The 21,929-nt window shown below is 41.1% G+C and overlaps 1 protein-coding gene across 1 annotated transcript; it reads left to right on the top strand.

Annotated features, from left to right (window-relative positions):
- The first annotated feature begins 571 nt into the window (after positions 1-571).
- On the top strand, positions 572-12,933 carry thbs1b (thrombospondin 1b). Its single transcript, XM_053336850.1, has 23 exons — positions 572-667; positions 822-929; positions 1,132-1,691; positions 1,907-1,982; positions 2,327-2,410; positions 2,532-2,641; positions 3,037-3,162; positions 4,128-4,224; positions 5,206-5,379; positions 5,609-5,785; positions 5,891-6,064; positions 6,279-6,406; positions 6,524-6,676; positions 6,985-7,203; positions 7,307-7,414; positions 7,831-7,990; positions 8,136-8,254; positions 9,418-9,652; positions 9,810-10,037; positions 10,132-10,403; positions 10,506-10,603; positions 10,698-10,837; positions 10,978-12,933. The coding sequence occupies exons 2-23, from the start codon at positions 866-868 to the stop codon at positions 10,983-10,985; spliced, it is 3,510 nt and encodes a 1,169-aa protein (XP_053192825.1). The 5' UTR covers positions 572-667; positions 822-865; the 3' UTR covers positions 10,986-12,933.
- The last annotated feature ends 8,996 nt before the right edge of the window (positions 12,934-21,929 follow it).

The raw sequence follows: 21,929 nt of genomic DNA, 5'->3' as shown, positions 1-21,929 counted from the left end.
AAATATAAGTATAAATAGGCTATATTATTACGGCTTTTTATATGAGTTTTAATTAAAACACATATAGTGCAATTTGACTATGATAGATCTTGTGGAACCCTACAGGAGTGAATTTTCATAACTCTTTGTCATTTTTCACGTTGCATGCCACAGAGACACTTGTATATCAGAGGAGTATTACAGCTATTTGCAGTCTGCGTTAAGGGAATATCTGAGATGGAAATGCTTCTGTGGACTGATGGATGGACCCAGTGAGAGGAAACACTGGTCCATTAAAAGTCTGAGTGCAACATACTGAAGTTGCCCCCCTTCTCTCTCTCTCTCTCTCTCTCTCTCTCTCTCTGAACTAAGAGGATAAGCTCGTCCCTTTTTCTCCCCTCACTGTGATTGGACGAAGCCACTTCTTAGGAATGGCATCAAACTATTTAAATAGCACTTTGTCCCCCCTCGGCTTAAAACAGAGTTTTTTAGCCGCTGATACCAGCAGGGACAAAGTTTTCAATCAAGAAGAAAGACGCGCAAGATTTTTAAAAAATTCTCCACTTTTCACGTTGGAACTTTTTTTCCCTTTTAAAAATCAATATACATCAATTTTTGGGGATTATTGCTGGATTTCTATATATCTGGGAGATTTTATTACTTTTTTCCTTCTGTTTTCATTGAGCAGGTGAGTTACAAATATGTTCTAATGAGTGCAACTATTTCACCAGCTGCAGCTGCATAAATTCATTGATTAGTGGTCCGAGTTTATTTATGTTTCCAACCTGTTGCATATCAATCTGTTTTGTCTGACACTGACAGTAATCTTCTTCATTTTTTAGATTGTTGTCGTTATTGTTGCTGGCAGCCGGGCTGGTGTTGCACTATGAAGCTGACAGGGATATTTTTGCTATTGATGCTTTGGAGCTGCGAGAGTGCGAGAGTCGCAGGTGAGTTTGGTGTGAGTGAGAGATTCAACTTGAGTGAGAGATTCAACTTGAATTTGTGAAACTTTATTTCTCTGTTCCGATTTATTGCTTAATATGAAAAAAAGAGGCTAATATATACTTTTAAGTCCACATTTCATTGAAAAAGAAAACGTCAGAAAGCGCACTGCCAGACAAAGACTGACTGCTTGTTATTCACCCGCAGAGAGCCGAGACGACAATAGCGTGTATGACTTGTTTGAGCTCGTCCAAGTCCCCAAGAAGAACCACGGCGTCTCCCTGGTGAAAGGAGACGACCCGTACAGCCCCGCCTACAAGATCCTCAACCCGGACCTGATCCCCCCAGTCCCCGAGAGGGCCTTCAGGGACCTGATCGATTCCATCCATGCCGAGAAGGGATTCCTTCTCCTGCTTAACTTCAAGCAGTTCAAACGCACCAGGGGAAGCCTCCTGACCGTGGAGAAGAAGGATGGCTCCGGTCCAGTGTTTGAGATCGTCTCCAACGGAAAGGCGAACACTTTGGACATAGTTTTCTCCACCGAGAACAAGCAGCTGGTGGTTTCCATTGAAGATGTGGATCTGGCTACGAGCCACTGGAAGAATATCACGTTGTTCGTGCAGGAGGACCGGGCGGTGCTGTACACGGGATGCGAGGAGGTGGACACCGCAGAGCTGGATGCGCCCATCCAGAGCATCCTGACGCAAGAGACCCCTGCCACCGCGCAGCTCAGGGTTGGGAAGGGAGCCGTGAAGGACAGATTTATGGTGAGAAGTGACTGGAGATTTTAAATCGGAATGTTGATTTTGACGAAGCTATTAAGTACCTTTTTAATGTATATGCGTATATATCTCCAAATGCGTAAAATACGCATATGTAACAGGACTTAATATAGCGATTAATTGAATGCTTTCACTGTGTTGCAAGGTTTTATTTGCTGCTGCACCTGGTTATAACTTAAACTGAACATTAATGCTTACAGGGGGTCCTGCAAAATGTGCGGTTTGTGTTTGGAACAACGCTGGATGCCATCCTCCGCAACAAAGGATGCCAAAGCTGTGAGTAATCCTAACCAATATGTCTTGCGTATTTGCTCATCACTCATCTGCTTCATGTACTGCCAAAGACCAGCAAGTCCTTATCAAAAAAATGTGTACATAGTTAATTTGCCTGCCGATCTTTCCCTGGGAAGCTGTTTACCACTTGTTACAGTGGAATGTCAATTTACAAATATCTCAGAGTGCGGTGGTCTCAAAATATTTTCTCTGTTCTAAAGCAGAATTAAATAATTACTTTTCATCATAATTTATAGCAGTGTGGGATGTGTAGCACTGTAATCAATTAAATATATATGTGAGTGTAAAGTTATGTGATTTGATTTATGGCACTGTTCTATCCTCAGCAATGACAGCTGACACCATGATCCTGGAGAACCTCAATGGCTCCTCAGCCATCAGAACAGAGTATACCGGACATAAGACTAAAGGTAAACACTACTGCATGAGACTAGACTTCCCACTATGCCCCAGGCTCACATCTGACTGAACTACAATAGAATGAAAATGCGAATATTCATGACCTGTGTCTCTGTTTTTGCTCTGGTGAAGACCTGCAGATGGTCTGTGGCTTCTCCTGCGAGGACCTGGTCACCATGTTTAAGGAGCTGAAGGGTCTCGGTGTGGTGGTCAAGGAGCTGTCCAATGAACTCCGCCAGCTGGTAAGGGGGAAACCCTGTCTGCTGCATGTTTGTTTGCCTGTGTGTGTGTGTGTGTGTGTGTGTGTGTGTGTGTGTGTGTGTGTGTGTGTGTGTGTGTGTGTGTGTGTGTGTGTGTGTGTATGTTTGTGTGTGTGTGTGTGTGTGTGTGTGTGTGGCCACCACCTGTGCACAGCTCTCCAGCAAATCAACATTTGACACATACTGTAAACTCATCTACAGCTCTATATTCTGAATATAGCTGCAAATTTTTATTTTTCTAGTAGTTTTAAAAGTACTGAACTCGTTGACCTCAATCGACCTGCATATCACCATCTTTTATATAATTTTTTTGGTATAAAAATAAACAAATTACCTTGTGCTGTAACTTCTTATTTTGTCTGTTTCCCCTATACCAGACTGATGAAAACAAGCTGATTAAGCACCACATCGGTATTCATAGTGGCGCCTGCATTCACAATGGCATTGTGCACAAAAACAGAGATGAGTGGACTGTTGATGACTGCACCGAGTGCACTTGTCAGGTAAGACCTCGACAGGTTGTGTGTATTGTGTCAGCATTTGAACACACGTGCAAGGGGACGCACTCTATTCTCTGACTTGTTTGCACATGCACACTAGCACACAGTGATATGTAATGAGTAACCACACCGAGTCACACACACTTAGCACCACTCAACTGATATGGTCAGTAATTAGTAGTGTGAAGACCTGGCAGAGATCCAGCAGCAGTTACAGCTGTAATAAGAGTTTTGTTGTCAGAAGTTCAACTCAAATGTGGCCTAAAGGGACTTGACCACACTTAAAGTGATGTATTGGCTGCAATTAAGAAAAAGACCTTGGCCATGACAAGTGGGAAAATGGGATGGGGTCAGGTGAAAAATACTTTTCAGGGAAGATCACTGCATTTCACTGAGGGGCTTAATTTCCTGATGTCCTCTTCTACTGATACACTAGTTGTCCCTATTTCCCCCTTTTTCCCCTGTAAGTTATCAGATCCAGCAGGGAGAGCATTAGCATGCATACTTAGAGGCAGTCGTTATCCCTGAGTCATTCACAGTGCACACACAGGTTGGGCTGGCAGGCTAGCTTTACTTGTTCAGGGCTCAGTGCCCAGTCCGGTTTCACAGTGAAACCAACTTCCATTATTAAGAGTTTGGCCTTATTCCCACCCTCGTCTGACCCAGTGGGCAGATGCTTGTCTGCAGGGGTCTTCGTTCTCAGCCAGATTTCTGATTTTTAGTTTTTCTGTGCACACTCAGATGTCAAACAGAGAAGTTAACAAGCTTGTTGCACGGACATGGAGTCAGATGAAAATCACCCTACTACACTCACTAGTTTAATTAAGTTTACAATAATTAATCCTACTTGATACTCTTAAGTAGGGTCTCAGTTACATTTGGATAAAAGGAATAAGCCCAGCACATGAATTAAGTTTGAAAAAAGTGTGTTGAAATATATCATAAATGCTACCTCTTTGTTTGTGCAGAACTCTGCTACTGTGTGCCGCAAGATCTCTTGCCCCCTGATCCCCTGTGCTAATGCTACCGTTCCTGATGGAGAATGCTGCCCGCGCTGTGGAACACGTAAGCCTTTCTGTTTTCTATATCCAAGCTCATATTGTTAGAATCTGCACTGCTATAGTAAAGTACACTGTAATTAAAGTTATGTAAACCTGCACTATAAGCTACTGTATGAACTGTAAGCTAGGATGTATAAGTTTCAACCAACAGATGGTGGCATTCAGACACTGCCCCATTCACTGAGAAGTTATTTGCCATATAAAACAAAAAGCCACAACTATTTCCCTAGATGTAAAGGTTTCTATTCAAGAGAAAACATGTTAATTTAGAGATGACTTAACTGCACTAACATCCGAGTAAATGAAAGGGTGCTTATGTGTATGGAACATTGGCGCTTTGTGCTCCAAAACATCTTTGAAACTTCAAGTTGAAATGGCTGTAATTTGCCAAATTGGTTAGAGCGGGATGGAAAATTGGTTGGCTGTTTAGTAAAGCCATCTTCTACATGAAGAGAAGTGACATGTTCTTCATACCTATGCAGGCTTGGCCGCAATACTTCCCTAAAACCTAAATAAACAGGGGGAGCCACATTCATCCCAACCTCAGCCACTTGTTGAAGTCATTACACACCCAGAGCCATGTTTGCAAAATCTGTTTCCTCTTTAGGAAAATATAAGTCAGTGGGGCATCCCTGTGTATCCTGGGGACAGTAGGCCTTTCTATTTCCCCAGCTTCTCTCAAAGTGTTAGTCCCTGCCTTTCCTCTCAACAGAGGGCCTTCTCTCTGTCTAAGTCCCAGCTAAATCCACACTATTAGCCCTCTGCTTTAAAAGCTTTCCTTACTCATTTAGGCTTGGGGGTGTTTGTTGTGTGTGTGTGTGTGTGTGTGTGTGTGTGTGTGTGTGTGTGTGTGTGTGCGTGTGTGCGTGTGCGTGTGCGTGTGTATGCGGTGGTGGTGGTGGGGGGGGTGCCTTGGTGGAATAGCTCTTTTATTGTCTCCCTCTTCGCCTCTCTCTCATATTCTCTCCTTCTCCCTCCTGCTCAGCGAGCGACTATGCAGAGGACGGCTGGTCGCCGTGGTCTGAATGGACCCATTGTTCCGTGTCATGTGGGCGGGGCATCCAGCAGCGTGGGCGCTCTTGCGACCGTATCAATAACAACTGTGAGGGTACCTCTGTGCAGACCCGCGACTGCTACCTCCAGGAGTGTGACAAGCGCTGTGAGTTAACAGTAACACAACATTCTCACATCCATCAAATACACACAAACAAACACATAGATCATGTCAAACAGCCTTAATGATGGTGATTAATTTATCTGTTATTGTACTATAATTATTTGAACAGAATTTGCCTGTGTGCTGCAATGGTTTTTATGATTGAGTGCCACAGTGGTGCAACGCTTTACTTCCTAATAACTGACCTCTGACCTATTTTTCTGGCTTTCAGTCAAGCAGGATGGCAGCTGGAGCCATTGGTCACCCTGGTCATCATGCTCTGTCACCTGTGGTGAGGGTGTCATCACCCGTATCCGCCTTTGCAACTCCCCAACCCCTCAGCTTGGGGGCAAAGAGTGTGAAGGAGAGGGCCGACAAACCGAGAAGTGTCAGAAGTCTTCGTGCCCCAGTAAGTCCCACCATCTGATATTCACAGCCTGAGTACATTTGTGTGATCTATACAGAAAAGGATATCAATTTATAATGCAACATGTGCCCTCCTTGTATTCCTCAGTCAATGGCAACTGGGGACCCTGGTCACCGTGGGATACCTGCTCTCTTACATGTGGAGGCGGTTCCCAGACTCGTAAACGATTGTGCAATGACCCAGCACCAAAATACGGTGGCAAAGATTGCATTGGTGACGTCAAAGATACTCAGACGTGCAACAAGAAAGCCTGTCCCATTGGTGAGTCATTCTAAATATTAGCAGGGCTTCTGTATCCTATTATTGTTTATGCTTCCTTTCTAGTAAGTTTTAAATTATATAATTATTTGTCAGAGCTCCCTTCACAATGAGATCATAGTCACAACAGGATTTACCTGATTAAAAAAGGTTAAAACTAAGTAATACGTTGGATTTTGTAGATGTCTTAATAATGAGCCAACATTGCTGTTTTCAGATGGGTGCCTATCCAACCCCTGCTTTGCTGGGGCCAAGTGCATCAGTGCCCCTGATGGTTCCTGGAAGTGTGGAAAGTGCCCAGTTGGCTACACCGGCAACGGTATCAAGTGTAAAGATATTGATGAGGTACAAATTGTACAAATCTTTTTTTTCTGAATTTGTCAAATTTGTAAGTTTGCCACCTCATGTAAAAATGTCCAAGTCTTACAATTAGAATTGTTGTTCTTTTTATCCTTAAAACAGTGCAAGGAGGTCCCAGATGCTTGCTTTGAGTTTAATGGTGTGCACCGCTGTGAGAACACAGAGCCTGGCTACAACTGCCTCCCATGTCCTGCTCGCTACTCTGGACCCCAGCCGTTTGGCAAAGGATTGGAGCAGGCTGCTGCTAAGAAACAGGCAAGTACAGTCCTGTCTTTGTCATAAAATAAGCCAATCAGAGAGCAGCAAAGAGCAAATGCTCTGATGTATTGATGAGTTTGTCTAACTAATGAAGACAGATGTGTGAGTTGATTAGACTGATGATAAATTGATACTGATAGAAGTAATAGTTCATTTAAGGTAAAAGTACACTTGTGTCCCCAGGGCATGAACATCTTCATTTACTCTGATGAATGTCTGCCTTTCCAGAGAATGTCATGAATTTGTACTATGCAGAGCCATTCTGATCACTGATTGTTCAAACTATTCACTCATTCACTGTCCAGGTATGCACACCCCGTAATCCCTGCCTCGACGGAAGCCACGACTGCAACAAAAACGCCCGCTGTAACTACCTCGGACACTTTGCTGATCCCATGTACCGTTGTGAGTGCAAACCTGGTTATGCTGGCAATGGCCATATCTGTGGAGAGGACACAGATCTGGATGGATGGCCCAACGCAGACTTGGTTTGTGTGGAGAATGCCACCTATCACTGCAAAAAGGTTGGTATTAGTGAAGCAGTAAGACACTGATATTGCCGAATGAAATTACCTGTATGATTATCATTATTTCTGAGTGTCTGATTGTGTTTTCTGTGTTTTTCAGGACAATTGCCCCAACCTGCCTAACTCTGGGCAGGAAGACTATGATAAGGACGGCATTGGAGATGCTTGTGACAGTGATGATGACAATGATAGCATTCCTGATGATAGGGTAAGTGGAGTCTCCAGATGTTTCCACAAACAGTGCACAAGAGAGCATGTGTATTGCTTCACTCATGGTGCCATCAAGCTTACGATTGTGACTTTTGCATTCATCATTCATGCTGTCTAATTAGAAGGCAGGTGGACAAGGGGAAGGGGAGGGTAGGGGGGGCTCAGAAGGAGAGAAAAAGTTTCTTCTTGGCTTGAGCTAAAACCTCAAATTCCAACACTGAGGTACCAGTCTGAAGGAGCTGCTCTGTGTGCCGCTAATCCCAATGTTAGAATTGGGACATTGCCTAAAAATAAAGCACCTTTTCATTCCACATTTCTCCCTTGTAAATACATCCACTCAGTATGATGGCAAATGACAAGGACTGTACCTGAAAACCTATCCTCAACTCTCTGTACTTCTGTTTTCTCAAACAGGACAACTGTCCATTCGTCTACAACCCCAGGCAGTACGATTATGACCGTGATGATGTGGGTGACCGCTGTGACAACTGCCCCTATAACAGTAACCCAGACCAGACAGACACAGACAACAATGGAGAGGGAGATGCCTGTGCTGTGGACATCGATGGAGATGGTAAGGACCAAAAATTTTAATAAAAAACAACCCTACAACCGTACATTTTTCAGTTTGCACTGAAATGAACTCATAATGTTTTATTTATAAATTTTGAATTCATGTGCTGGCTTTTAATATCAAACATTGTCTATTAATTCCACAGGCATACTAAATGAGAAGGACAACTGTCCCTATGTGTATAATGTCGACCAGAAAGACACAGATCTAGATGGGGTGGGAGACATGTGCGATAACTGCCCTCTGGAACATAATCCTGATCAGGTGCGTGGACACACACACACACACACACACACACACACACACACACACACACACACACACACACACACACACAGACACACTCTGCCCTTTTCCCATTTCCTTCCACCTCATCCATCAACAATTCTCCACATTCATCTCTCTGCCTTTCTCTATAGCTCAGCATATATCTCTCCAATTGAGAGAGACCCTGAGTCATTAGCCCCATGTAGCTGTCTAAGCTTCATCACGCCATGTAAAGGTGGAGTAAATCCCATGTGCAGCTCAAGGGCACATCAGTTCAATAAGGCGTGGTGGGGGGCTAGGGGTCTTTTCAATAGCCCATTGACGTTAGCTGGCTAATGTGAGGAAAGAGGCCCTAGGGTGGATATTACTGAGGAATGGGCTGGCCCTGGGCGGTGGCTCAGTCAGTCTCGCTCAGTCCACCTGTGCCATGCTACACTGAGAAATAGGAATGTGTTGAACAACAGGACAGGATGAGGGTGGGGAAAGGAGGAGGGCTTCCAAATCTACAATGATGCAGTCTTTAAGAGTGAATTGCATAGGTTCAAATTAAAGGCTAAATGAAACAAGTCTGTGCATGGAAGAATTTTATTTTATTTGCTGTTCCAAAGAGTACAAACTGCACAACAATGCCTTCTTGAGAAATGTATTTCTATTTAGTTAGGGAGTTATTTCTATTTCGTATGAAAGAATTTTGGATTTTACAGTTACCCAATCCCTTATCCTTCCTCCATCTCCTTTCATTTATCCCTCTTGCCCTTATTACTTAAGTGCCCGCAAGGTGCGTCTAGTCCTGCCAAGTAGGGGTAATATTATTTCATGTTCACTGCAAATGCTGGCAGTGCTCAACAAGCAAATCGGAGTTAGAGGAGCACAGAATCTTGAGTGATGTTTGATTGACAGTAGATGAAAACTGCCAACAGATCTGGGACAAATTGAGCTTGACAGCTTTACAGAAGCAACGAGTGATTGGAGCCTTAGGAAAGTCCTTAATAAAAGCAAGAGAGGAGAGATCAAAAGAGCAAGGATTGTCAGGAAACACTGCGGTGAAAGGATATAAACACTGTGGAATGTAATCACCTGACATATTAGTGTCATTAATGCCTCATAGTTCCTTTAAATTAAGCCATAACTCTTACACAAACAAATTTGTACCACTGCAGGTGGATTCAGATGATGACCGTGTGGGAGACAAGTGTGACAGCAATCAGGATATTGATGAGGACGGACACCAGAACAATCTGGACAACTGCCCATACATCCCTAACGCCAACCAGGCTGACCATGACAAAGATGGCAAGGGAGACGCCTGCGACCATGATGATGATAATGATGGCATCCCCGATGAAAAGGACAACTGCAGACTGGCCTTTAACCCTGACCAGCTGGACTCTGATGGTGAGCACAATAGGACATGATTCAACCTGAAAGGATGCAGGTTGTCCTAAAGGGTTCTGAAGTAGCAACATATTGATACACAGTTCACAGCATTTCTAGAGGTCTTCAAAAGACTGTGGTTAACATAATTAATGAATATGTACTAATTACTTTTCAGGTGATGGCCGTGGAGATGCTTGCAAAGATGACTTTGACCAAGACAATGTGCCTGACATCTATGACGTGTGTCCAGAGAACTTTGATATTAGTCAGACAGACTTCCGCAAGTTCCAGATGGTTCCTCTGGATCCCAAAGGCACCTCCCAGATTGATCCTAACTGGGTTGTCCGCCATCAGGGCAAAGAATTGGTTCAGACTGTCAACTGCGACCCTGGTATTGCTGTTGGTAAGTAAAAGAGATTGTTTGATAGTCTGGACCCTGCACTATTATTCCTTTGCAATGTTGAAATTCCTTCAACTTGATTTTTTTTCTTGTTTAGGCTACCATGAGTTCAATTCAGTGGACTTCAGTGGGACTTTCTTCATCAATACCGAGAGGGATGATGATTATGCCGGCTTCGTGTTTGGTTACCAGTCTAGTTCCAGGTTCTATGTGGTGATGTGGAAGCAGATCACACAGACATACTGGTCAAATAAACCCACCAAAGCCCAGGGCTACTCTGGTCTGTCCATCAAAGTGGTCAACTCCACTACTGGCCCAGGAGAGCACCTCAGGAATGCCCTCTGGCACACAGGAAATACACCAGGACAGGTAAGATATTTGGACTTTATCAAGACATTCTACCTCCACACTCATATTTTATATGTGATTAATGATTTATGAAAAGTGACTATGTATTTTGGTATCCTTCAGGTCCGCACTCTCTGGCATGACCCTAAGAATGTTGGATGGAAAGATTTCACTGCCTACAGATGGCATCTGATCCACAGACCAAGAACAGGACATATTAGGTGAGCAAAGAATATTTATTAGTCCACATAGATGTTTCCTCTCCACATGTCATAATTTCAAAAAACAACTTTATTTTTTCCTTGATTTCCACAGAGTTGTGATGTACGAAGGCAAGAAGATCATGGCAGATTCTGGTAGCCTCTATGACAAGACATATGCAGGCGGCAGGCTAGGTCTTTTTGTCTTCTCACAGGAGATGGTATACTTCTCAGACCTGAAGTATGAATGCAGAGGTGAGAATCTACATACAATTAAATAAAAGTATGATTGCAAAAGCAGCTTCCAAGCAATCATTTGCTTTTTTGCCCTTAAAAATTATGTCCTAACAGTGGCTATGTCCAGTTCCTAACATTATGTCTCTTTCTTTTAACAGATGCATAAATGCACGGCGCAGGAAGCTCTGAGGAATGCACCTTTTTGTAAAAAGTATGAACTTATGTATTCTGATGCAAAGTCCAGGGACCGATTTATCTCCGCAACTCTTTCTTCTGCGTCACGCACACTTGGACAGGGCGAAGGGCATGTGGTCAGCCTCAGGGTAACTTGAAGCTGGTTTGGGCAGAGCACCAACCGGCTGAATGCCAGTTGAGGATCAGAGAGCCCCTTCTTCTCCACCCTTAGCATCCTCAAGAGCAGGGAGAGCTGGGAAAAAAGAAAATATGCCCTCTAGCTTTGCCAGTAGGACACCAACACCTTTCTATCCCAGGTCTCCCTGCTTTCTTGCTCTCTGAAAGACCTCATTCATCTCTGTGCGGGAACGGCTCCCCCATAGACAACTATGCACTTCCAAACCTTTACATCTCTCTCTGTCCTTCTATGTCACTTCTTCAGCCTGTGTGCCTTATTACCTTATCTTCTGGATGGACATCCCAAAGAAAAAAACTGATGAAATATTCCCTTTGCTTTACCAGGATGTAGATTTTGATTGATACAACTTTTGAGGACTCAAAGGATGAAGAAAGCAGTAACATTTGTAGGAATCTTTGTTGTGACTTGTGACTGAAGAAGACTGTCGGGAGTGGAGTGCCTTAGAAAGAAAGGGTGACATGATGTTGTGGATGTTTGTGTTCATGTATGTATGTGGAAGTCTGGCCATGAATGGAACAAGAAAGCACATTTACCCATATACCTAACAATCCATGTAGAGAAAACTGCAGAAGTAAGAGATCCAAAATTAAGTTTAGATTAGCTTTTTTACAAACATGCAAGTATCACAGGCTTTGTTGGTGTTGTCTGGTTAACTAAACAACTCTCAGGGTGAGTTGGAAGTGATGATCTTCCCATATCAAACCAGTAAGAAAAATTAGGATTATTTGATATAAAATTTCCAGAGCCAACAAGGGCTGTTTCCCCTCCATAATACTCCCCCATCTGAAAACAAAACCTTGGTCATTGAAGAGACTTGTACCCCTTAACTTTTGAGGTTTGAATTAGAGATCATGTAAATACATGTAATTTATTGACTCTTGCCTACAATGTAGGCAGCAAAGGCAATTTGAATACTTTAAAAAAGTAGAAACTTCCATCCAACATCAGAGTGAAAACTGTCTGAAATAAGGTACAGTCAGGTTTCAGAAGCAAGATATGTGCTCTATCATCTCCCGCTGTGCAAAGTGAATTAGGTATTCTTCAGATAGGGCTACTTAGCATGAAGTGTATGTGACTTGTGTGGCTTTTCTTCAGAGAGAGATGAAAAACAAAGGAAATCTTTGATGTACAATTATTACCTCATTGCTGTTGTATAATTTGATCAAACAAAAACAAAACCTAAGTACTTTTTCATATTCCTTTGAAATGATCTCAGTGCTATTGTAGCATGAGTTGTAAATAGTATGACATTTCATATCTAAAAACATGACCGAGCTCCCGATCCCGTGTTCTACCCTAGTGAAAATGACAGTAAAATGGGAGATTTCTTTTTTTTATAAATAATTTTGCTTTATCATGTATGTCCAGTGCTGTTTTTAGCAGATAAATTATTGTTCTGTTTTGTCTTAGCTGTTTGTGAGAGGTTGATTTGTGTATGTATGTGTGTGTGTGTGTGTATGTGTGTGTGTGTGTGCGTGTGCGTGTGTGTGTGTGTGCGTGTGCATGTATGTAGATAAATGCTATTTAAATAATTTATCAGGATTTGTTGCCTAAAAAAAGGGGAACGTGTCCATCTGTATAAACGGTTTGCACACTGACGTGAGGATGTTCTGTTCTTTATCGTTTTTACTTTTTTTTTGTTATTGTGTATCATTGTTACCATTATTTTTGTACAATTAGTTTTGCTTGTCTGTAAACATTTTCTTAGTTGTACAAAGCAAAAAATGCTGTTTTTGTTCATAGCGATTATTTTGTTACATACTTCAAGACAATAAATAGTTGTTAAAATTCTCATTTTTGTCTCTGCTTTTGTTGCTCTTGACAACCAATATCAGATTGGAGTTATTTTATGTTTTCTAGAATGTTTAGATGATGTAGGAATATAAATATGTTTTACATTAAACACAAACTGGTAGGACTAGACTTACTGTAGGCCTCTTCCAACCAAAGGACATCACAAAGATACCCGGCTTTGATTAGGACCACTGTAGCCCCAATGCTCAACGCTTCAATGCACTCAAAGTCAAAATGATTGCCTAGTTCCCCTGAGGCACAAGTAGAGTTGTACTTTCAGTCCTTTCTGTCTGCAGAGAGGCACACATGGTCTCTGTGATGAAGGCCACATGAGGAATGTGGCACAGACGTCTGCTCCTTAGCTTGATCTGACTGACCTCTCTGTGATCTGCACTGACCTCTGTGCAGGAGGTTAAACAACACGTAGAGCAAATATTAGGCTGATACAAACCTTGACATTGGCTGAATGGCTTTGAGAGTCTGAAAGAATCCACTGGTGGACAATATAACAAGAATACAACAAAATGATACCAAAAGCTTTGGTCTCATACATACATTTACACCAATCTCAACAAAATTTTAACAGAAGTTTTACAAAGTTGCAGCTGACTTTAATGCAGGCTTTTTGAGGTGTTCCTGTTATTTTGTTCCCTCCTCTACCTATACATCATCATATCTATCTTTTGGTTGCTCTTTTTGCAATATAAGTTTCCTAGAAATGTTTGTGTTTCTTTTTTATTTCAGTGGCACCTATACCCTTCTTATTGACTGCAGTGTTTCTGTCTCAGTGCAGTCAAACTCTGATCAGTGTTGTGATCTTTCAGCACTAGATATCTGTCTATAGCTCATTGGTAGAAGTTTTCTTGGATCAAAAAGGTTTGGAGAACAATCCAAAACAGACCTGTGGAAAACTTTCTTGAATCTGAAACATTTTCCAAAAACCAAAAAGGGACACAAGGACAATCAGACCTGATCCAAATGAACTCAAGGACCCAATCAAAAATGCGGTCAAACAGAGGTGACCCACCCCAAAACTGGCAGCAGGCCTGATGAATCACCAATTAACAAGCAGCAGGGTCCTAAAGGGTGGTATTACTTAACAGTTCACACTCTCTGTCTCATATCAAACAACATATTTTTCTCCCACAATAATAATAATAAACACTCCATGCTATCAAAGGTGATCGCAAGTTCATTGGCTGGATATTTGACATGTTGACATACACATCTGAGTCCCACATCAATGAAACTATATACTACTCAACCTGATCAAACTGAATATAAGTTGGACCTGGACGACCTTCATTTCAGTGGTCAATGAAACAATGAGCCCTGTGCTGTGGTGTCTTCTGACATACTGTGGATGTTCTGTGGTTGGCCAAGGTTCTGTGAGTACATCTGTCTTTGTCTGTTTGGCCATAGTGGCTACATCTTTGCTCATGCAAAAAACCCAAACTCTTCTTCAGTTTATTCTAAAAAGAAGATACAAACATCCCCTCATGCACACCAGAGCTTTTTACCAAGGAAAGAGTTTCCAGATAGTGTGCTCAAACAACTTGGTGTAAGATGACTCACTGTTCTTTTATGGGCCAAACTATGACAATTTAGTCCCTTTTAACTCAGGAAGCCAATCATAAACTCATGCTTATCAACAAAGGAGTCCTGTTTGGGTTATTATGCATTATTACAATATGGCAACAGTGAATGCTGGACATCTTAATACCAGCTGCAGTTCTCACACATCTATGCCACCTGTCTATGAACAGCCACGTTTATTCCGAGACCTTGTTAAATCATGTGTCAGGAAGTGAGTGCCACATTGAGAATCCCCACCAATTTGAGGAAAATTCATGAATTGTGTCTCCTGTTAGTGGCTTGACATGGCACATACTGTATACTGTACTTCAAATAACATAAAATCACAATGTCATTTTTGCAAAACTTTCATTTAAAAATACTACTTTTAAGTCCATGTTCTCAATGATAAGTTGAGGCAGTACTGAAACTAGCAATTATTTCCACAATCAATCGATCTGCCAAGTATCTTCTTGATTAATCTAAACCAGACGTGTCCAAACTATTCCTGGCTGCAGGTTTTCATTCCAACCAAGCAGGAGCACACCTGGCTAAACTCATTTAATCAACTGATCTCAGTCTTGAGACACTTGATTGGTCAAATCATGCTCTATTGATTGGCTGGAACAAAAACCTTCAGGCACATGGCCCTTTCTGGAATAGTTTGGACATGTCTGATCTAAACAATGGCAGAAAATTGTGAAAATAACCCATCACAGTTTCCCATAGCTCAAGGTAATGCAACAAACTACTTGGTTTGTCAAACCAATAGTCCCGCATCCTTATATATAAAATTACTACATCAAAAAGCAGAAAATTCTCACATTTGAGAAGACTGAACCATCAAATGTTGGCTCAATTTTTTTAATGAAACCATTTTGAACAGTTTCAATTTCTAAATTGTTGCAACTCTAAACTGAGGAGGAATCAAGACAACACATTTTACAAAGATGAAATCGCGTGTGGTGTTGCTCTTCAAGACCAGGACTTCAAACTGGCAGCCTTCCGGTTACAAGTCCCTACCATGATTACTTGCCACACACACTCCTCAAATAATGACAGAGCAAAGCTTTAAAACAGCCACCCAGTTACCCCCAGCACCTTTAATAGGTCTGCAAAAAAGCACCTATTGCAGGAAAAGGATATGAACATCAGCCTTGAAGTGTAGTGACTAATGTACAGCCCTGGTGAATGGAACAAAGGCCGTCCGCTTTGGAGCTACAACGGCTTTATTTAGTTCCTGTAATCCACCCAGGGAAATGGACAGACTGCGCTCCATTTGCAGAGCCAGCGGCCACAATTGGCCTCAAACCTCAAACATCAAACCTGAAATGCTACATTTGAACTGGCCTCCCCTCTCCTTTCATCTGTCATTCCTAATGCTTCTGTGTATTGAGGTGTTGAAGTGTTATGTTAAGATGGAGAAATACAGCCACTTTTACCCACCATGCATGTGTGTAAGCGCAGGAGCTGTAAGACACCACCTGTACATACAGTGTTTGAGACTCAAATAAGAGTATAATAACATTTTCTTGAACAATAACGACTCGGTGAAAATAAGTCTGGAATGTGGTTTAGTCATGGCATTCTCTTCCCACTGTAGCATTAGCTGGGTGTGCAGGGTGGGATCAAAATAAACCCTCAATGACACCTGCACACCACAGTTTCGAAGTGAAAATAGCCACAGGCTGCAGAACTGTTAAAATCATCTACTTTAAACACCCCAGTAATTATGTAATACCTTGAGTCATCTGAGCTTTCTGCTTTACACATACTAAGCTTCGTTATTACAAGAGATCTCTGCATATTGGAGGCTTCCACGTTAAGCATCCACATGCAAGAACTGTAAGACATGATACTGTTCTGAAGGCTGAGAAGCAAAAGATCTAATATTGATCAGTCCTATTTGTTACCTTATCTCTTAAGGAGACTTTTTAGTGTTTCAAATAAAAACAATTAATTATTATCTGATTCTGATCACTGTAAAAAAAAAAAGTATATATATATAAAATGTCTCAAAATACAGATTAAACACCCATTACACTTTGTCAGAGCTCAAGGTGAGGACTCCAAATTGCTTGTTTTGTCCAGACCAACCAACTGTCCAGAACTCAAAGATATTGAAATTACAATTATAAAAGTGAAAAACAGCAAACGCATATATCTTGCAGTCCCACCTTGTGATTTGGGCTGATAACAGAGGTCTATTTTGGGGTCTTCAGTGGCAAATGGATTAAGAAACTTTTGAATGAATTATAATTACCCTTTCTAGCTAGGAATTAGAGAGCTACCATTTGTCACACTGAACCATGTTTGTTCACTTCTTTTCAGCCCTTTAACTCTGCTGAGCCGTAGGGAGTTTTTCATACTTGTGAACAAATAAAAATGTGTTGTTTTGGGACACTTGCTTTAACAACCAGAACTGTCTGAACATTGAGTTTGTCAGACCTAAGGCCCTACAACAACAGAAAACAACTATTCTCGGACAGTTTTATGAGAACTACAATAATCACGACATCAGCAAAAAGAGAGGAATTGTTCCTTTGATTAAGTCAGACACTGTGACACACCATCACATAAACTACTGTTCTGTAATTCCCCTCTCTAAGCCATCATAAAACAATTCCCCAAACAGAACAATATAGTTGCTGTGATTGTTGGCAGTGTTGATGGGATTCCTGACCAGGATATGCTGTGACCTCTGACCTCTGAGCTGACTGCACCTGGCAAACATAAACAGGCAGTGAAAATTTTGATGGAAAAAAGTGACTTTCATCACATTTGACGCATAGCAATAGGTAAAAAAAACTCTCTCTGCAAACATCATTATAAAGATGTCATAAATCTTTCCTCTCATGTTGGCATGCCTCTACGTCATTAAAATGACAGCTTATGAAAAGCAAGTTCACAATTTGAAAACAACAGGATAATCAGGTAAAGAATTTGTTGATCATGTTCAAGTGTCAGGTATGTGAACCATGCATTGAAATCTAATCAACTACATTTTTGAGGCCTCTTGAACCCACAATACATCTGCTTGATGTGCGCTTTGTGCATTACTACTGTTTGTTTTTCCTCCATCTTCTTATGGACACCAGTGAGGCAGAGAAACTATCTGAATAGTGAAAAGATGAATGTTCCAAAACAACCCGAAGAGGACCATATTGGCAACAGTGGGTGTATGACCAGAACTCCATTATTTCCTTATTTTATTGCTTTGAGAAATACGCCAAATGCCTGCTTTCACTCTGCAATGTGGAAACACCGAGCACATGCTCTCCTTGAGTTTAATATACTAGTCTACTATTATTGATGTTAACCACAATGAGATAGAATCTCTTTTTCATGTGTAGCTTGTTATTGAAAATGTAGAAATGTAAAAGTATACACAGAGGACCAGTCAAGCGGGTTTCCATGGAGAAACACCCTGTATCCAATGAGGACTCAGAAAGTAGAGTGGCTTTCCTTATCCATTCACTAGATCTTTTCCACTCCTCTCTAACTCATTATTTGAAAGAAGTGACCTAAAACTCTTTCCTAACTTTACTTTTTCCTTTCCTTTGTAAGATTCCAAAATCAAGTATGACCTTATTTTGAGTTCGTTTTAGCATTTTTAAAGAACAAGTGAAATAAAATATGTTTTTTTAAAGTTTTAATTCAGTGTCTCTGTGTTAATTGTTAAATAATCTCTTCTGGCCTGCCGAATATATGTCCAAAAATAAATTGAAAAAAAAAAATGTTTTTAATCAAATATGTACATACATTTATCAAAATCAAATATATTTGGGACAACTAGCTAATACTTCTCATCCTATAAAACTGCAATTGACTTGTGGGTGTCCAAGCTAGCATTATTGTAGTATCAGAAGTGTGTTTGGATGTAAATTGACAAAAACTTTGTTCACATCACCAAAGACCATGGCTTTATTCATTACTTCCTCCTCCTCCTCCTGATCTAATGACATGGTGAGGACAGTGTGGGTGAAGGCCGACAGTCCTCTATAGCTCCATTTGTCACTACAACCATGCCCACTTTTCAGCAATCCCATCAAATCTGAGGATTTTGATTTAAATCCCTCACATTTTTGATAAAGGTGTTTTATGTGAAAATACTGAATATTAACCTAACTTCTACAAAGCATTATGTGATGTATGCTAAACATGTATGCTTGAGGTGTTTGTTGAAATAAAATATGTTTCTTTCATGAAATAAGCAGTCGAAGTACTTTTTGTGACTCCTTCAAAGGAATACCAATGCATCATAATATAATTTATATGATATAGAGCAGCCAATTTGTTGCAGCAATGCAGCAAGGTTTTGACAATGCACCTATATCTACAGCAAACAACTACAAAGTCAAGGTCTTTATTATGCCAGTGCACAAACAGCAATGTTTCATCTCCATCTCCAAACAGTTCTAATTTCTTTCAGTGTTGAGATACAGTAGCAGTAATTACAACATCCAATTCATTTCATATAACACCATAAGTATAAAGGTGAATGTCCTTTACAGACAACAGCAAAAAGGAGAACCCCAGACACTATTAGTGTGCTATTCATTAACTGGACTGGCAGCAGATGAGAGAGGATAGGGAGACTGAAGGAAGAAGCAATGGCTTTTAATTTCCTGAAGGGAGTACGCCCTGCTACTGCTCTACAGCTTCTGTTTATCCGATGGCCTGTAATTCCTTCTGGCCCTGGCCTTGTGTCGAGTTACAGACTCAGCTTCAAACACACAGCATCCCTGCCACAACAAAGACACTGTGCCCATACAGTATACCTCCACTATCTGTACCAGTATGACTCCGCTGCACATAAACATCAATGTAGAATCACAAGCTCTAGCAATGACCATATAATAATAATAATACATTTTATTTCATGACACTCAAAGTCACCTTCAATTATATAAGATCAATAATACAATAAGCAACACACAGTAATAAAACATCAGTACAATTATCAATAAAACACACAATAAACAACAGAACATAGCTCGGTAATGAGTTCGGATCATGAAATAAACAACAGAGCATAGCTCAGTAATGAGTTCAGATTATGCAATAAACAACAGAGCATGGCTCAGTAATGAGTTAAGATAGACATAAAAAAAATGAAGAAGAAAAAAACAATATGCAGTTGATGTAATCAGAGTGAGTAAGCTAGTTAAAAAAGGGTTTTAAGAACAGGTTTGAAGACCATTGTGTGTGATGCTGATGAAGACAGCAGGAAGTAAGAGAATGTTAGTCTGGAGGAGGTCTGTTAGATGAGCAGAGGATAGATTGTGTAGAGCTTTAAAACTTGTGTGTGGTTAAGTCAGCAGGGGAGTGACATGTTCAGTTCACCTTGAGCGTGTAATAATCCTTGCTGCAGAGTGAGTAGTGAGTGTAGATTTAAGAAATGAGGAGTAGCTTGATTTCACTGCTGCTGAGTTTTAGATTGTTTGTCATCCATATCTGTAAATTATAGAGACAAGCGGTGAGGATGCTAAAGGGCAGAATAGAAGTGAGCTAACAGTTTAAGCTGTGTATCATCAGCATAACAGTGAAAATGGACACCATAATGTTGGCCACTCCTAATAAACAGGAGCGGTTCCAACTCTGAACCCTGTGGAACTCTATGGTGGACTATATGGAACTATTGGACAGGTCATTTTCAATCTTTACAAAATGTGTCCTTTCTGGATAGGATACAGACCACTGATACTAAGTGTCCCTGACCCCAGTGCTAACCAGATGATCCATGAGGAGTAGTGAAGTAAATCTGTTTGTCTTTAATCACATTTATTTTGTAGAAACATGTTTTTGTAATATTAAACTTAATTTAGTGACTCTAACTTATGTGAGCATGGAGCAACCTTAGCAACAACCTTAGCAACAAAAGCTTCAGAATGGATGGTCATTTGTGGGCATCCACTTCAAGTATTGGACATTTGACCATGTTTAACACAGTCATTGTAACAATATGAAAATAACAGAACAAAAAAAAACTAAAAGCATGGTACGTAGCCTTTAAACATTTGAAATTAATGAAACATTTCACCTAACTCTGACTGTTGCTGGGTTAGGCAGGAATACAAAATCATGAGAGTCAAACAGTTTTTTGAAACACCTCACATGTCAGTAAAATCTGAACTGAATTATTGTTGAATTGCTTACCTAATGCTTTGTCATTTGTTACTTTTGTATCATTTCTACAACAATGTCAGCTCATATTGATAGTGGACATGGAGTACATTCACATAACTCTGATATGAGCAATCATTCAGAACTAAACATCAATGCCTACAGAGGCACCGGGTCTAAAGATGGCTGCAGGGAACAGAACGTGCTCTGAAGACAGACATGATGTCTTCTGTTTGAACATTCACAGCAACGACTGACTACCGCCATCCACCAAGAGGAAGTCTGGAAGTATTCTGAGTGTTGTTGACCGCAAATCGGCCACCCTCACTCTCCACACACAGGTGCGAAATATTAGAGATAGTTGTGGCAGACGGGTTTTCACACTCAACTTCCCTTAAGGCCGACATCGCGTGAGAGACAGAGATGTAAACAGGTCAGATAGAGACACCTGTGTTTTATCTCTGTGTCGCTGAGTCAGATACTAGCTGAGATTTATTTGATTTGACAAATGTTATGCTGGTGTAATTTGGCAGCTGTCAGATGTCACTTGCTGAGTCTGTGAGTAGGTATTGACAGTCCAGAGTCCAGAACAACCTAGTAACACAGATTGGTTTCAGTTAATTACAATGTTACTTGCTTGTTAGTGCAAGCAGCTTGTTAGTGATAAACTCATCTTTTTGAAGTGCATCTCACATATAAAGGTTTATAAAATTCTTGTTTTCATTTTGTGCTACAGAGGCATTGCTGTGGTTTCTTCTGTGCTTTCTAGAGGTTACTTCACAATCAAGTCTCTTAAAGTAGGGCTTTCATTTGTTTACGCCATACACATCTTTGCCTGTGCTTGAAGTACTGCTTTCCCAAACATTTGACTACACTCAAATTTGGACTTGAATCGGTTCTACTCTGCTGTTGCGAGCCAGGAAAGAACAGACCAAGAAGAAATAAAGAGACAGGCAAACCTCCAGTCTCAAGGTCCTGCCGGTGCAATGACAAGGTTTACAGAAGTGACTAATGGGCTGCAGGGCCAGGCCCGACCCCAGGTTTCCACTCCGACTGCAAAAGACTCCCATGGGCCTGTGCCATGCCGTGTGACTGAGAAGTGGGGAAAGTCAAAGAAGGAAAAAGCTCCCTGACAAGTGGATGCAAACCTGTCGTTGGACCTTACAGGGATGAAAACACAGACCTGAGAGATGCTTTGTGGAGACATCAGGTCAAATATAGTGTTGTATATCTAGTCTGATA

Source organism: Scomber japonicus, chromosome 17 (genome assembly GCF_027409825.1).
Source record: "Scomber japonicus isolate fScoJap1 chromosome 17, fScoJap1.pri, whole genome shotgun sequence".
NCBI lineage: Eukaryota > Metazoa > Chordata > Actinopteri > Scombriformes > Scombridae > Scomber > Scomber japonicus.
The sequence above is the reverse complement of the archived record's forward strand: the minus strand, read 5'-3'. Positions and strand labels throughout refer to the sequence as shown.